This window comes from Penicillium macrosclerotiorum (genome assembly GCF_028827735.1).
Source record: "Penicillium macrosclerotiorum strain IBT 26536 chromosome Unknown utg000006l_segment0_segment0, whole genome shotgun sequence".
NCBI classification, from domain to species: domain Eukaryota; kingdom Fungi; phylum Ascomycota; class Eurotiomycetes; order Eurotiales; family Aspergillaceae; genus Penicillium; species Penicillium macrosclerotiorum.
In genome coordinates, this window is record NW_026643085.1 from 1,547,370 (window position 1) to 1,563,359 (window position 15,990).

The window sequence follows — 15,990 nt, forward strand, 5'->3', positions numbered from 1 at the left end:
ATACAGTATAAAGATATCTCCTATTTTGAAAGATCATCAACACTGAAGCCAAGGTATCCCTCCAGGCTAATCATAGCCATTTAATCATATGGAGAGGGAAAGAAAATTCACGACAGATATAGATTCATGTAGCGGAAAGAATCCAGAAATCTGATTGATCCTATCCAACTAAACATTGGAGACATCTCCAGCACAGCTTCTGTCTTGAGATTAGCGGGTCTCAATCTGAGCGGGCCTGATGGTTAAAGCACAAGATGGAAGGATAAATTATGATGTATAATTCCGTTCATTTGGTATCATATAAAGCTATCAACAAACGCCGACCAAATCATCCAACCACCCAAGAAAAGAAAAACATGGTCATTATTCTATAAAGAGTTTCATCGCTTTTGTCATTATAGGCTTTCACAGTATAACACAATATTATTGCGATTGACAACCGCATCATAGTGCCAAAGGTCTCGGGGCCCGCATGTAGCGGTAGTGACTTGTCCAGCATTGGCTTCTGAATTAAAGCTGGTTGTTGAACGGAAGCTTCCTCCTGAACGAAAACTCGCTGGGGACCGGATGCTTGCTCCTGAATAAATACTTGCTCCTGAGCGAAGACTTGTTCTTGAATGGTAACTTGAATATGCTCGTCTGGGGCCCCTCAGAGCAGAGCTTCGTCTGAGTCCCGAGGCATCTCTATCCCACATCGAGGGGATTGGCGTTAATTCATCTTGCGGTATTGACAACGATTCGTCTTCGGCTTCATATGAAGTTGCTTGTAGTTCGTGTGCTTGTTCATGTTGGGACAGTGGCTGCGAGCCTTCATCATTGCATTGTATATTTGGCTTCGAACACGTTACCCTTCCAACACGTTCGGGGGATGTTTCAGATATTTGAACTATAGCGAAATTCCTTTTATCGCCAGTTTGCACCCTTCGGACTTGAAAATTCTCCGATTTCCTTTCAGGGGCACATGGCGGTAAAGGTTTGCGATTCTTAAACTGTTGAAACATTAGTAGGTTTTTCAATTTATGGGGTTTCCCTCCTTTTTTGTTCAAATTTGAACCTACATTATTATTTCTCTTGGGATGGAGATTTCCTTTTAATCTCTGCCATCTCCAGAATCTGAAAAACATATTGATTAAGAGATCGATGAAAACGAGAGGGCACAGGACAGTCGACTAAAGGAATTCTTGTCAGAGAGATTACAGAATCACTTGGGAAACTGACTTACAGGATGTGTCGGAACTGAGGTAACAAGGTCAACGTGTCGGAAAGAAGAGGATAGGGCTTAGTCCTTGAGATTGGTTGACTTAAGAAACTTGAAATTTGAAACAAATATTCTTTAAAGGGGAACGAATAAAGCGTTCATCGGCTCTGTTTCATGTGGCTTGCGACGAAAGAGTCTGGGCCAGGGTAGATCTGGAGATCACACATCCTTAATTTCAGAAACGGAAGAAGGGCCATAGGTGGTGTGTTGATATTTATAAAGACATATCACCTTTAAGCGCCTTCAAGTCACACTGGGGTTATTTGTGGACTGGTTGGTTAGCTTCCGGTTGGCGTTGAGCGCCATGGTGGTAATATAAAGACGTATTATACCCTAAAATTACCACGAATATCGTCATCAAATAGTGAGCAGATCAGAGATTAGCAGATGGCATCCCGTATGCGCCGTTGGCTTGCGTAACCCAGCTCGACAGGTCTTTCACAGTATCTCGTGAGGTCTCGGACGCCCTGTTTGGTCAGGCGTCTTGGATCATAACAAATCCTAGTAACAGTACGGTATTCCTCTCATGCCCTTCTCCCATCTCCACTAACTTCCACATGAACCTTGGTAGATGGATTCGTCAGGCGTATTTTGTGCCTAGAATTTCAATACCAACCTAACGAAATGGGGTGGGGCATTGAGGCAGTGACTGGGGCTGGGGCCGGGGCCGACTCTGGGGGGCCATCAGACATCCAAGTGAGGGGCAGTTCGCCCTCCCCGTGTGACTTTTTTGTGAGATTTTCTGGTGAACGAGTGGAGGCTCTTCTGTTGGACTCCTAGTGCGTCGATCTACGTCAGACTTATTCTCGCTGCGAACTACTGTACCACAAGCCACAGGATCAACAGATCTTCCATGCCTTGCGAATTAATGATGAATAGACTAGGGCGAGTCTTCCACTCAGAAGGCTTTAGAGAACAAGAGCGTCTGCCGACAGATCCGCTCTTTCGCTTTCAACAGCTCTTGGACTCTGTTTGCTTATCACGCTCGGGGGCTTAGCAGCTTGAGTTCACAATTGGGCAAGGCACACTGTCTTATATTGTGGCTTGTTTCTGTGGGTGCAACACCCCCACTTAACTTCAATAGTGCCCACTTGCAAAGGTAAGCCCGGTTCCCGGGGAAACAAGTCTGGGTCAGTGCATCTGACTTAGATCTCATCTCATCGGTTTAAAAATACTTCATTGTTCGGGATTAGTCCTTGGAAGGAGTAATATAAGGTTGCCCTAGAGGCTTAATAATAGATATGATCTTTTGCGAGCCTTCGACGTCTTGCCTGGTTGTTCCATCGTTCACCTAGTATTTCTGTCTTGGTCCGTTCGGCTCGATAGATCCTGTATTCCAAGCTTTGCCCATGGGTGTAGATAACTGCGTCGAGTCTCACTTGCTTTCTCTAGATATTTCTTTCGTGCATGCCTGGAAGCATTCCGCAGGTGCGCGCCCGGAAGAGCTATCGGCCCATTGAGTCGCATTGTTCCGTCGCGATAAGATTGTGTTATTACTATTAGACATTAAAGATTATGAATTCTGTAGTGATCCCATATACAGTACCATAGGTACAGGCACCATCAAGATGATCAGCCTTCTATGAAGACTTGATTGATTGTACTCTGGAAAAACCCCCACCCCCTCTATGCCACGATTAAATATCCTCAACCTGTGGCTTGTTGGAAAAGCGTTTTGACGAGATCCGCTCGGTATGGCATTCCACGGAGGACCGAATCATAAGAATCAAGTTGATGGTACTAATAGATCAAAAAAATTAGTCTTCCAATTTCGTTGCCTCGCCTAGTCAGCTGAGAAATGAAACCCACAGTCCCAGGAGCATCATCGTCATCCCAAAGCATTCAACACCATATAGCGTTTTAGCTTCTTGCGTGTCCTCCGAGTATCCACCCCTTTGGTACTCAGCAAACTCATTCAGATAAAATGAAACCGTGATTATTTGAGCCAAAAATGCGAGGCAATCGAATGTTATTCCTACCCCAGGTGGAACTCTCCGGTTGAAACCCAGGACGATTATGAGGGAAATTGTAGACCAGACAAAAGCGAAGGCGGACTAAAGGACCGAGAATATCAGTCGATGTTATGTTTTTTTTTTTCAATTTCAATTGCCCTTTTTTGCCTCGTGAAAGCTGATTTTACTCACTGTCCCGAGGTTAATACTTGACCACGCGCTGCCGAGGCCATCTATATAGGCCACTGGTTTCTCATGTTCGGTATATGCCCAAGCAAAGCATATAACGGCAGTCATCGGGCACAGGACTGCACCCAATCGTAGAGATAGGAGTGAAAGCCATCTCTTCTCCGTTCGTGGTAAGGCCTCTAGGCACAAAGAAGCATGACTCCGATAGTGGAAGCTCGCAGACATGATAGCCTTCGAGTGGGCATCAAATCACGGTTGGGATTTCAAGAGAAACAAATCATGAGCTTTCAGCTCCTTCTACAGTGAATATATAAACTCCCTGACTCATTTCTCTTGATCCAGGGATGCTCGTATCTATGTTAATCATTGCTGTTCTTTTACTTACACAGCCTCTCAACACTTGGCTTTGGTGGCAACGCCAAGCCAGCAGACATCCATGCCAAGTCCACAGAGGATTCGATCTTCATCATCAGATAGACTTCAGGCTTTACAAGGTTCAGCATGAGAAGGGTTCAAGGGTAGAGTACTCTCCATTTTTCTCACTGGTTTCTCCTGTGGATGTGTTCCCTATTGACACCGTGGGGCCACCCATTATCGGCTTGGCAGCCTTGGTGGACAACAGGAGCCGTTGGGGGCGGGCGGTTACTTTCTATTTATACAGGCTTGATGACCTCATTTACATCAGAACGTAGTTAAGTAAAATTTCTCGAACTCGGTCAAAGCCGAGCTATATGCCCGATTTAGTAAGTGTTCAATTTGTAGTCTTGAGGCGACAGAAACACGACGATCGAATCGATATATCTGCCATGGCCATTGCAAACACCAACTGGGGTTTGAGGATCCGGGCCTCGGCCCTTCGACCTAATTTAATGAGACACTCATGATAGCCGTGAAGTGCCCACACATTATTTGGGTGTCTCAATGCCCGGGGCAGCGAATCATCTATGCCAAGATCAGCGGCATAGATCTCTAAAGCTTCCTCGACCCGTCCCTGTTCTAGCAGCAACGCCCCCAGAGCATGTCGAGCAGGCTGCATCCAACCCCATGGCTCATCATATGGCAAATTGTCGTCCTTCTCAACTGCAGCACGCAGACTAGCGAAGGCGGCATCATAGTCTCCAGCACGATATGATATTTCGCCTTCGAGCATCGGCCCTGCGACTCCAAGGATATCCGCGCAAGTATTGTTAAAAATGGTTCGAGAAGGAGCAACCATTTTTACCGCCGACCGGAATAATTCCTGGTGTGATTTTGCTTCCTCGACGCGGCCAGTCGCAGCGAACGCAACGCCTTTGCCGTAGTGTATCATTGCAGTCGTAGTGCAGTAGAGTTGTTGGTCGCGAGGGAGTTCCATGAAAATGATATCCTCCCAACGACCGAAGCGAACCAGCGCATGCACACGTGTAGCAACAAACCCCTCTAACCAGTCAGCAAGGGGAGGCGATTCCACACGAAGCAGATCCTCTGTAATGGATTCCGCAAGCTGGGAAGCGGTGTCAAGCGCGACCTTCGACTGTCCCGCTAGCATCGCTGCATACATACGAAAATGGTAGTCATGACAGCGATAAAGATTATAAAAATGGCCTAGGCTTTGGTTGGCAAGGAATTTCTCATCGGCGCGGATCGCAGAGGTGTTCGAAGCCACAGCCCGGCGGTAGTCGCCGCATAAGACGTCCAGATGAGTTGGCATATGCTCGAGATGGCCAGCATCTGGTACCAGACCTCGTAGGTTGTCGGCGATTGGGAGAGCCTTTTCGGGGGTTGATGACATCTCCATCAAATGGATATACAAGTGCAGCAGTCCAGGGTGTTGGAGTGCATCATCTCGGATCAAAGTGCTATCCAAAGCATCTTTGATATCAAGAGTCCTAGCCTCAGGTAAAGGCTTTCCAGAGGCCAGATCCCACAGACTCCATGGTGTCAAGTTCATCAACGCGTCAGCATACAATGCGACAACATCTAGATCATTTGGAAATTGTTGATAGACGGAGGTCATTGCGTCAGCATATCGATGATTCCATTCTGTGCAATCTCCGACCGGTTGCTCCTGGGGGTATCGACATTGTAACGCTTCGATCAGAGCGCGCTCAACCGGGGTTGCGCGAGCCATGCACCTTCTGGCTTCTTCGACCGCACTGTATGCACGCGACGTCGTGACTGAGAGATCTTCTCCATCGAAGAGTTTCCATGGCTTATTGTAGTTCGGGCCTAGGGCAAAGGCAAGGCCCCAATATCCCATTGCGCAGCTTGGGTCAAACATGACACATTGTTCGAAGCACCGTGCTGATTCCTGGTGGTTGAAAGCGTAGGCCCAGATCAGGCCACGATTGAACCATACCTGAGCCTCTGGGCTGCTAGAACTAATAGCTCGTTGAAATTTGCCGAGATCATAGTATTCGGTAGCAGGCGATTGCCGCGGGGGCAACCGAGTATGTTTCCAAATTCCGGTCATGGTGTTGGACGTAATTGAGATTGACTGACGCGTTTCCCATCGACTACAGCCGATCTTTGCGTGGTTCTCGGCTGTCAAGCGATGTGGGGTAATCTGGTAATCTAGGCCCACCGCACGGGGCCGGGTACAATCGCGGGAGCATGTAGATTGTCGTCAAGGGTTACGAAAGTCTTGGATCAACATGTCTGGTGGGAGTTAAATGAAGTAGAAGTAGGGATTATATGCATTGCATTGATTATTTAGTGTGAAGAGGGTCTAGAACACTGGTTTCAAACGCCACGGATGCGATGTGGAAAATCAAAGAAATAATGCGTCAGTCACGAAAGACTGATCTAGCAGGCTTTAACTCCGAGTCTGCATGCAAAAGATGTGTTGAACAGGGTATCTCATTGCCAAGGGGCGACAATGTTAATGCAAGTTCGAGATCAAAAAAAGAAGCGCTGAATGGGTATGGGGGTGGCAGAAAACCAAATCGCGCCTCTATCGTCAGATGTGAATTGTAGCAATCGCAATGGGCGTATGTTCATGCTTCACGCGCCGGTTTCGGGCGCAAGGGGAGGGACATCGAGTGCAGCGGCTTCACCAGCTCGGGTAACGAGTCTTCGTCCTCTTCGTGAGAACCTTGGACAGCCTCGAGGTTTTGATCACCCTCAATAGACTCCACAATTGACCCAGCAGGGTCGGACATGGCAACGGAGGCCTGTGATATGTAACTTGCACCCATATCGGTGCCTTCCTCCGCTTCTTCATCCGGGATGTTGTCGTCAAGATATTCGCTACCTTCGCCATCACTCAGCTCGTCATCGTAGTCTTCCTCATCAGCATCTTCGTCTTCATCGAGGATCTCGTCTTCCTCGGGCTCATCCTCATCTTCATCTTCGCTATCAGTAGCTGAAAAATCATCCAAGTCTTGCGGCGTATCTCGCCAGTATGTGAAATCTGTATACTCTTCGCCCCCAGATTGAACCAAGAGACTGACAGGCGGAAAAAAGTGATCCAGCAACTCCTGCATAGTTACATAGCTGCTTTTGTATTTATTGAGACTGAGCAAGTCGAGAGATACCTCAGCATTCGAGTTGATAGTGAAAATTCGCGTTGAGGGGATGTTGACAGATCGATAGCTCAGCGCGTCGGTCAATCGATTTCCAAAGCCTGCATAAAACGGGTTTTCTTTCCCAAAGAATAATCCGAGAATATCTCGGAGACATGCCATTTTGAATACCTCGGGCTTCCGAAGATAGATCTCTCGCCTCAGTGCAGCCATCGTCCGATCGGGGCTACAGATCACGGGGCCCTTTGGTAGGCGATATCCGTCTTGGCAGACGCCGTAGAGGTATGCTCGAGTGGTATCCGATTGACCAACAGATCGACTTGTGAGGTACATAATATTGTATCCGTTGTTGACAATATCAGTGTACAACTTGGCAACCCCGGCATGGGTCCAGTCACGACCAATCATGTTTAATACATGGCCCAGGGCATCAGACCTAAAATCCCTGTCAGTATCGAGAAATCTTGAAACATATCAACATTGCGATAAATTGCGTACTTTGTGATCGTTCCATCAATGTCAGAAATCACTATAGGGGTGTTTCCATTCCACAGGTACATGTTGGCAGTGCATATTGCCTTGTTGACACTGAAAGCCATGGTATTTGGGCCTGGCTTTAGCTGCAGGGCTTTGAGTTGATCACTGGTCAATCGTAGTGTCTTTGCATAGTTGCGGGTCTCAACAGCAAAGGAATCCTGTATGGGTGACTGAGGTGGGGTGGGAAAACCTGGTTGAACGTCCGATTTGGTACGATGGTGCCGCACACCAATCGAGGGCTCCAGAGTCGGATGGTCACCTTCACTATGATACCCAGGATCTGAAATGGCATCCTCGCTCAGTGCCGTATTGGGGCGCATAGAGTTGATGGTCGCTCTGCGATCAGCAGCTTCCTTGGCCTCCTCGCTGCTGTAAATCCACAAGTTGCCATGCTCATCAGCTCCGATCAAGGCACCGATATCATAGCTTCCTTCTAACTCTTCTGCCAGGATCTTGCGAGCCAGAACCTCAGCACGAATCAGATCTTCGTCATTGCTTTTATATCCGGTCATATCCAACATAAGATCTCCGGTGTCGGTGACATGTGACGGAATGTTCGACCCAGACAGCTTCTTGGACAGGGACACGGCCCGGGACATGGCTTCTTGGGGGGACACATGTGGGGGGCTTCGGGACCGTCTCATCCGTTCCGGGTCATCTTCGTGCGCTGATGCTGGGCCACCGACGGAAGATCGCTTTCCATCGTCGGATAGAGGAATGCTGGTTGAAAGAATATTCTCAGACATCGAGTGGTCGAGGGACGGCTTGGAAAGGTGGGAGGGACTCAGGTCTGATTCTGCGGGAGATCGGGACAGAGGAGTCATCGCGCCTAAAGTTTGTCCATGAGGATGTATTCTTGAAGAAGCGTGAACAGGTCTATCATACCTAAATCGGTAGTTGCCCGGGTCTGCCGCGATACCGGCATTGCCGGTGGGGTTTTCGCGCCCTCCGACAGAGCATCACCATTAGATTTGTCGAGGTCCAAATACTCCGGTTCCTGAAGCGATGATGCAATATCATCTCCATCGGGAACCTTCGGACTGCTTGCTGGAGAAACCAACGGGGAGGTCTGTAAGGATGCAGGGATGTCGTCGGTCGTTTCAAAAACGAAAAAGGCTTCACCTCCCTCCCCAAGCTTCATCGCATAGTCTTGTTTTATCCCATTGACGTGAAATTCGACCTTCTTCTCGTACGGGCGCAAGAGCGAGAACTTGCCGAATCGGACATGGAAGGGCGAGCAAGCAAGAGTGCCTACAAAAATGGCAAATCAATTTTAATTAATCTGTTTGTAGACAAGGCCGTAGGCAATAGAAACAAGCATACCATCTTGTTGCTCGATGACGATCACATCGATAGCCCCGCTTAGTGTCGCAGGATTGATCGAGTTCCATGTCTTGGAGACAGAGCCGCTGATGCTTCGAACGTACTGCATGTCGCTGAGAAGGACCAAGCGACCGTAGCGACGGCTCTGTAGGAGAAATCAACCCCAGAAAGAACGCAACCGTGTGAACGTCAACAAGGAGTCGATCCGAAGGAGGGGGAAAGCAAGAAGGTTGGGAGAGGATCGGAACTTGGAGGAATCGCGGCCGCCCACCGGCCCATGTGACACTCAGCTGAGACAGGGCGCAAGCTGTATCACCACCGCCACAAAATGCCGGCTAGGGACTGATAACCAAATGTGATGGCTGGAATGACGGGTTTCAATGATAAATCTACCCCAAAATAATAATCCCACCGAGTCGCCGGCCTCCCCGGATCTGTTGGCCTTGATCAACATATTCAACGCCCAACGTTTATTAGGTAAGCGTGGCCAACATCATGCCGAGGTCACCAATCGGAACGTACTAGTCCTTATTTTGTCTAGCGGCCGATCCTTCAACTGTGATGGAGCTAATCCTAATCAGGTATATCCTGACTAATATAGTCATGTGACATGTCCCACCGAAATGGAGAAGCCGATCAAGACCGCGATTGCTACCGACCCTTTTCACCATTCCTCCCTCGTCCTCGCTGCCCGCGTCCATGGGTAACCGACGCTGGGATGTATGAGCCACTCTATCTCGCCTTCGACGCCTACCCGACCGTCATCCCGCGAGTGAGAGTGCGAGGGGTCATGGCTCTTTTCCTGGCGGTCTCAATCCTATGGGCCTTGATCTGGTGAGTCCTCTTGATATATCTGGGCTCATTTCCTGACTAACATTGCTTCGCTATATAGGCTTCTATATCGTGCATGGCAGGTCTGTCAGACCCCCAATGATGTTCTCGTGGAGAAGTTGGGTCTCGACATTCCACCACCACCTGAGGTGACCCTCGAAGAGATCACAGCTCGTGAGATCCGCCTGGCTTGGAAGCAGCCAGACTTCCACAATTCCATACATAAGCATATAATTCAAGTGAATAATGTGAAAGGTAAGAGCTCTCCCAGGATTTCCGGTTCACACGGCATACAGGACAGGATGCTTATCAGGTCTATATCGCAGTTGGCGAATCAAAACGTGCAGAAACCGCAGTCGAAATTTTGAACCTTGTACCAGGAAGCATTTACCATATTTGCGTTCTTTCCGTCAGCGCAGCAAACTTCCAGACACCCAGCGCGATCCTCCATGTTCGAACAAAATCTCTTTCGCTATCCCGAGCCCAACAAGATGCTATCACTGGTGGCCCAACGATTCGAGCATCCATTCCCAGATCTACTGCTGGCTTGCCAACTCCATCTGCACCTGTCATGTCGCGCGAACACAGCGCCGGTCAGATGCCAGGCAAACGACCTTCGGCGGGACGCAAACTGTCTCCTGCCACAGGGAATATGGATTTTGCGCATGGTCATTCTGACGAATCGCACAAAGGCCCAAAGAGTGATCGGGATGGGACGTTAGAGCAATTGGCGGATCGTTTAAAAAACTTGCAACAAGAAAATGACAGTATGGAAAAGCAAGGCGTGGAGGAAGAAGATGAACATATTGCGCTACTCAAGGATCTCGAGAAACAGCGCGATGAACTCAAAAAGCGCGTGAGAGAAAAGGATGAAGTCAGTGGTGATCTCAAAAAACATGTCTCAAAGCTTGAAAGTGTCAATCGCACTGTGCAGAGCGAGAAGACAAAGCGTATGAGGTTGCTTCAACAAAAAGAAGCGGAGCGCAAAAAGCGCAAGAATGATATTTTGCGCTGGCAAGAGAAGATCAATCGCATGACTTCTGATGCCGCACAGGCAAAGGAAGACAAGGCTCGCTTGGAGGAAGAGGGCAAGAAACGAGCTGACGAAGTTCGTGAGAAAATTGCGAGGGAGCAAGCGGAGATGAAAACTATCGATGATGAGATTCAAGACAAGGGAGGACGAATCAAGAAGCTTGAGGATGAGAGAAAGGGGCTTCAAGATGGAGAGAGTGAGGACGGCAAGGAGCTGGATCGGATCGATAATGAGCGTGCTCGTCAATGGGAGCTCAAGTTAAACCAGTTGCACGGTCGATATGCCACTCTCGTTAACCTTCACGCTCAGGCGCAGCAGCAATATCAAGAAGCTCAGGAGCGGCTGAAATGGCTTACCAACCAGCGACCTGGAAGCTCGGGTCTTTTTTCATTGCCTGCCTTGGATCTGGACTTGTCGAACAATGCTACGATCCGGCCTCGTCGTCACCGCAGCTCTTTGGCCAGCAATGTCTCCTCGCCTGTCAACTTCCCTGGAATTGAAACAACATTCCCTACGAGCCTCAATTACAATCCCCCTTCGACCAATTCGCCTACCTTCCCTCCAAGCTCTTCCTTCTTCAATATCAGTAACGGAATGACCCTCCCTGGCCTATCTGATCCTCCTGAGATAATGCGATCCGACATGGAAAGCGCATTCAATAACCCACAAATGAGCCCTCGTGCAGATGCTTTGCTTCCATCGGATCTTCTAGGTGATGAAGAATCACCTGAATTCCCTCGACCGCTGACGCGTCCACGATTTGCCACTATGGATACACCTAGCAATCCCTTGGATAGTTTTGTCGTTGGACCGGCATCTCCTGTTTCCTCTGGAAGTAGGCCTGGAAGTATCTTTGCCAGTCCACTCGAATCGCACACGCGACAGGGCTCCGATTCGCAGCCGGTGGGATTGTCTGAGGCTGGAGAAGCCTCGAAAAGTGCGTCTAGGAGGCTCTCTGGCCTTTTTGGATTTCATCGACCTCGTGGGAAGACGTTGGCCGATGAGCCGCCTATGCTGGGCAGCCTAAAGCCAGGACAAAGTCAATCATTCCCAAGGAACGTTGATGAGATTGACCCAATAGGCTCGCGCCGTCGCCGATTGAGCTATACGGGCAATTGGGCCAATCCGATGTCCTTATTCCCACGAAGCAACACCGCAGGAGTGACCACTGATAGCTCTTCAGACCATGCCCCGTCCCGACGGGCTGCGTTCACCAGTATATTCTCATCTAGTAAATTCGGTTTTGGTAGCGCTGGCAATCGTGGAGCCTCTGACCTGAGCACTGGGTACAACCAATTCAGTCCCCGGCATGATCCCATTGATCCATCATCCCTGCTTGGAAATGTTCGTCGTGGCTCTCTTTCTCCTCGTCCTTCATCGACCTTCTCCTTTGACAATCAAAACCAGCTTCCTCATCCCTCTACGGACAACCGTCATTTTGGGTGGCCATCGGCAGAAATAGCACACCGCAATAGCCCCCTCGGTTTAGATTGGGCTTCGCCTTCGACATGGTCCAGAGCCCCATCCCGTCGCCCTTCCATTCAATACGGGTCGTCTGGCCATCTCCCCCTTGGACTTACAGGTGAGCCTGATTTCGTGGAGGATTCATACGACCGCCAGCTTCGACCGCTCCAGGCACCGATTGGCACTCGGCCGTCGTCATCTCACAGGCCGATCACTCCGAAGCTGAATCCCGCCGCGCCTACGTTTCGCGCTATCTTCACTGGCAAGAAATCAGAGAAAGGAAAGGACAAGGACAAGGATTCTGACGTTCCCTACGATCTTCATATGTACGATGGATCTCCATCCGAGCCTCGTACCTCCCGCGACTCGCGCTCATTGTCCCATTTCACTGGTGACTCCTATGAATCCCTAGAACGCATGCCATCTGGCACATCGGTGGAAAATGCGTCCAAAGAATCTTTCATCCGCAAGATCACTCGGAAAGGCAGCTCCAGCAAATTCAGTTCCTGGAAAGACCGTTCTGGTCTTTTCTCCAAGAAGGGCGACTCCTCGCAAGGTGACATTGATGAGGATGCCGCTAGTGAAGCTCAGCTGGGGAAGAGTGTGGACAGCACCGTCTCCAGTGCGCCATCTGGTGATCGCTCCACCCGGAGTAGCCTAGGGTTTTTCTCTCGCAAGTCGCGGAAGTCCGACAAGGCGAGCGAGACGAGTGAGCGGGCTAGTGAAACTGGCGATGAGGAAATTTCTATTCCCGAGATCGCTGAACCCTGAGGCGTACCTCTCCAACTTATCTTATTTCTTCATTTTATTTTTCTTCTCTTACGATGGCGGAGTTACATACACCTCAACGGCTTCGGTTGGTTGGCATTAGATTCTCGGAGTAGCGACCGTTTCTTTGTGAAATTCAAATATGGTACATACCTTTCTTCAGATCGATTGAACTCTCTGAGGTTCTGTAATTATTTAAGACGTATTATTTGGGCCTTTGTGTTCTGCAGCTCATTGCACACCTCTAGAAGGGCTCTTGATCGTAGAAAATGCGGCGGGTGCAATTGGGCATTCCACTGCGGTGGGCGGGTAGCTATCGACGACGCACAAAATATGGATGACTCTGCCACCGCGAATCCACACCATTACATCCTCCGAGTCTTCTGGGCCGAGCAAAAAATGGCGAACTCCAAGTAGAAATTTCTATATATCAATCGGGTGAAAGCTAGTCACTAACGATCATCAGATATGAGTACGTCAAGGACTTCGAGCAGCCAGACACACTGCTTCCCAATACGTGGATTGTGGTCCGCATCGACGGAAGAGGATTTCACAAGCAAGCTTTCCCTCATCCATCTCTTACAGATACCTTATATCTGACTGGATCATCTAGGCTCTCGGATCACTATGCCTTTGTGAAGCCCAATGACCGCGCGGCACTCGACCTGATGAATGCAGCCGCGGTCGAGGTAATGAAAGAGCTGCCGGATTTATGCATTGCCTATGGCGTCAGTGACGAGTACAGGTATGCTTTCTCTCCTGGGAAAATGCCTGAATTATCTCTGATAAAGGTCTCTTCAGTTTCGTTTTTCACCCTAGCTGCCAGCTCTTTGAGCGACGGAGTGCGTAAGTACAGTCTTCGTTGATGAGTCGTTCTTGCAAAGGCGGGCTATTAATGGAGACTTACGGTCTAGAAAACTCGTCACTACCATTGTGTCGACATTCACAGCACACTATATTCTTCAGTGGGGAAAACATTTCCCAACCAAGCCTCTCGAATCACCGTATTTGCCTTCTTTCGATGGACGCGCGGTTCTCTACCCATCCTCGCGGATTCTGCGGGATTACATGAGCTGGCGACAGGTCGATTGTAAGTCATAATTTCAGTCTTAGGATATTTGAGATCTTAAATTTGTGACTCAGTAATCTATCTCTAGGTCATATTAACAATCTCTACAATACGACCTTTTGGACAATGGTCTTGCAGGGCGGAATGTCCAACACAGATGCAGAGCAAGAGTTAAAGGTAAGCAGATACACCTCACACCGAATCGACCCCTCACCAAAAAATCATAGATTTTGGTACATACATAATTACTGACCTCCTACTAGGGCACCGTATCCGCCGATAAAAACGAGATCCTCTTCAAACGATTTGGGATCAACTACAATAACGAAGAAGAGATTTATAAGAAGGGAAGTGTACTTTATCGCCAGGTAAGACTCGCTTCCCTTCTTGGTCAATTTATTTATCCTAAGTTATCGAAACCCCAGTATGAACTTGAAGAATCCAAGGCGACACAGGCATCTCCTGAGGACCATGATGATTCGATGCTCGGCGCCAAACAGTCCAGGTCACAGCAAGACAAGCTCAAGAAATTGCGGCGCAAGGCACAGGTCGTGGTTGATCACGTCGATATCATCAAAGATGATTTCTGGGAGCGGCGGCCGTGGATCCTGTCTGGAAAGCCAGGAAAGCTACCTTTACAAAGCTGATATATGCAATCGGTCGGAGAAGAACCGAAGACGGATGAGAAACGGAATAAAACCGATGAGATAGAAATGACAAATGCCTTTTGAAATATCGTCCTCGCCAAACGAAAGGGGTATCTTGATCGCGAGAATCAATGGCGTATGCGAAAAGCCTATATACTCAGCCCTAAGAGGGCCTATGCAACAAATCCCGAAAAATGCACTGCTTCTTTTCCAAAGAATAGGCGTCATTAATCAAGCTGATTTCTTTTCCTTTTTCTCCTTCTTAGATTTCTTTTTAGGCTCGGATATTTCGGTAGCCTCACTCTCTTTCTTCGTCGACTTAGACTTCTTGGCCTGCGGTTCCTCCTTCTTCACCTTCAATTGCACTGATGAACCGTCTAATTCGGTCTTGTCTTTTTGTCCTTGGTCCTCCTCTCCGTCAATCGACATTGGGGTGGGGTAGTCATCTTCACTTGAAGAGCGTTTAGACTTCTTCGACTTCTTGCCCGGCTCCTTGACTGTACCGTCCGACTTGCGGCTCTCCTTTTGTTTCTTCTTCTCCAACCGTCTAGCCCGACGCTCTTCCTTACTTTCTTTCCGCTTCTCTGAGCCCGAAGTCTCGCTGGAAGACACAGACACAGGCTCGACGACATCATCGTCCTCCCTAAGCTTGCGCCGCTTCCGCTTCTCCTCTTTCCTTGCAGCCTTCTCTTCCTTCCGCGCGCGGCGCTCATCTTCATCTTCCGTATCACGCTTCCGCTTGGACTTCGACTTGGACTTGGAGCTCTCTTTCTCCTTGACAGCCTCCTCCTCCTTCTTCTTTTTCTCCAGTATTGTACCCGCAAGGCTCTCGCCGCGTACGAAGAATCGATAAAGTTCGCTCGTCAAGGCGTTGCCCGAGCGCGCAGACTGCGCCTCGTGACTGTCATCGCCGACGCCCTTGAGTGCATCTTCAAAGCCACGCAGCCACCATTGATTGGTCGGGTCCTTGGTGGTCTTCTTGCCTACGCCGTGGTTATTCTGCTTGCGCGCGACGAGGATGGGCTTGGTCAGGCCGAGGCCGCCGTGTGGGCCCGGGCGCTGGTTTGGGTTGAGAGGATTGCCGGGACCAGTCCAGCCATGCCGGATAAGATAGGCTTGGGCGTCCATGAGGTGGCAGTTGAGGGAGGGATGGTGTTTGTGTCTTGCAATAAAATAGACCGGAGGGTATAGGATGGGCGGAATCGGACCAAAGATGCCGGGCGCAAAGGCGGGTTAGGTCAGTATTGGCGTGTATGAGGCTTTATATCATTTGACCTCAAATTCTTTGCGAGTATAATGCTGATTGGAGGAAGGTAGGTTGAGGGAACGCGATCCCTTTGGGTGAGAGGAGGGAAAAAGTCCATTCAGCGGATAAGACTGAAGAAAAAAATGGTTCCTGGGCGATAAGAGTTAATG

The 15,990-nt window shown here is 49.2% G+C and overlaps 5 protein-coding genes across 5 annotated transcripts; 2 read left to right on the top strand and 3 right to left on the bottom strand.

The window, feature by feature from the left end:
* Positions 1-4,150: 4,150 nt before the first annotated feature.
* Positions 4,151-5,851, bottom strand: N7462_005848 (TPR domain protein; the record flags this gene model as incomplete). The annotated part of the gene is made up of 1 exon (XM_057077566.1): positions 4,151-5,851. One exon carries the CDS (start codon positions 5,849-5,851, stop codon positions 4,151-4,153), a length of 1,701 nt encoding a protein of 566 aa, XP_056933146.1.
* A 523-nt stretch (positions 5,852-6,374) lies between these two features.
* On the bottom strand, positions 6,375-8,871 carry N7462_005849 (putative lipin Smp2; the record flags this gene model as incomplete). The annotated part of the gene is made up of 4 exons (XM_057077567.1): positions 6,375-7,338; positions 7,401-8,268; positions 8,325-8,690; positions 8,763-8,871. 4 exons carry the CDS (start codon positions 8,869-8,871, stop codon positions 6,375-6,377), a joined length of 2,307 nt encoding a protein of 768 aa, XP_056933147.1.
* A 609-nt stretch (positions 8,872-9,480) lies between these two features.
* Positions 9,481-12,861, top strand: N7462_005850 (Fibronectin type III domain protein; the record flags this gene model as incomplete). Its single annotated transcript, XM_057077568.1, has 3 exons — positions 9,481-9,596; positions 9,655-9,848; positions 9,920-12,861. 3 exons carry the CDS (start codon positions 9,481-9,483, stop codon positions 12,859-12,861), a joined length of 3,252 nt encoding a protein of 1,083 aa, XP_056933148.1.
* A 446-nt stretch (positions 12,862-13,307) lies between these two features.
* Positions 13,308-14,574, top strand: N7462_005851 (tRNA guanylyltransferase; the record flags this gene model as incomplete). The annotated part of the gene is made up of 6 exons (XM_057077569.1): positions 13,308-13,603; positions 13,660-13,704; positions 13,773-13,948; positions 14,016-14,104; positions 14,191-14,295; positions 14,353-14,574. Coding segments are annotated over 6 exons (933 nt in total), but the record flags the coding sequence as incomplete, so codon positions are not given.
* A 231-nt stretch (positions 14,575-14,805) lies between these two features.
* Positions 14,806-15,702, bottom strand: N7462_005852 (uncharacterized protein; the record flags this gene model as incomplete). Its single annotated transcript, XM_057077570.1, has 1 exon — positions 14,806-15,702. One exon carries the CDS (start codon positions 15,700-15,702, stop codon positions 14,806-14,808), a length of 897 nt encoding a protein of 298 aa, XP_056933150.1.
* Between the last annotated feature and the right edge of the window lie 288 nt (positions 15,703-15,990).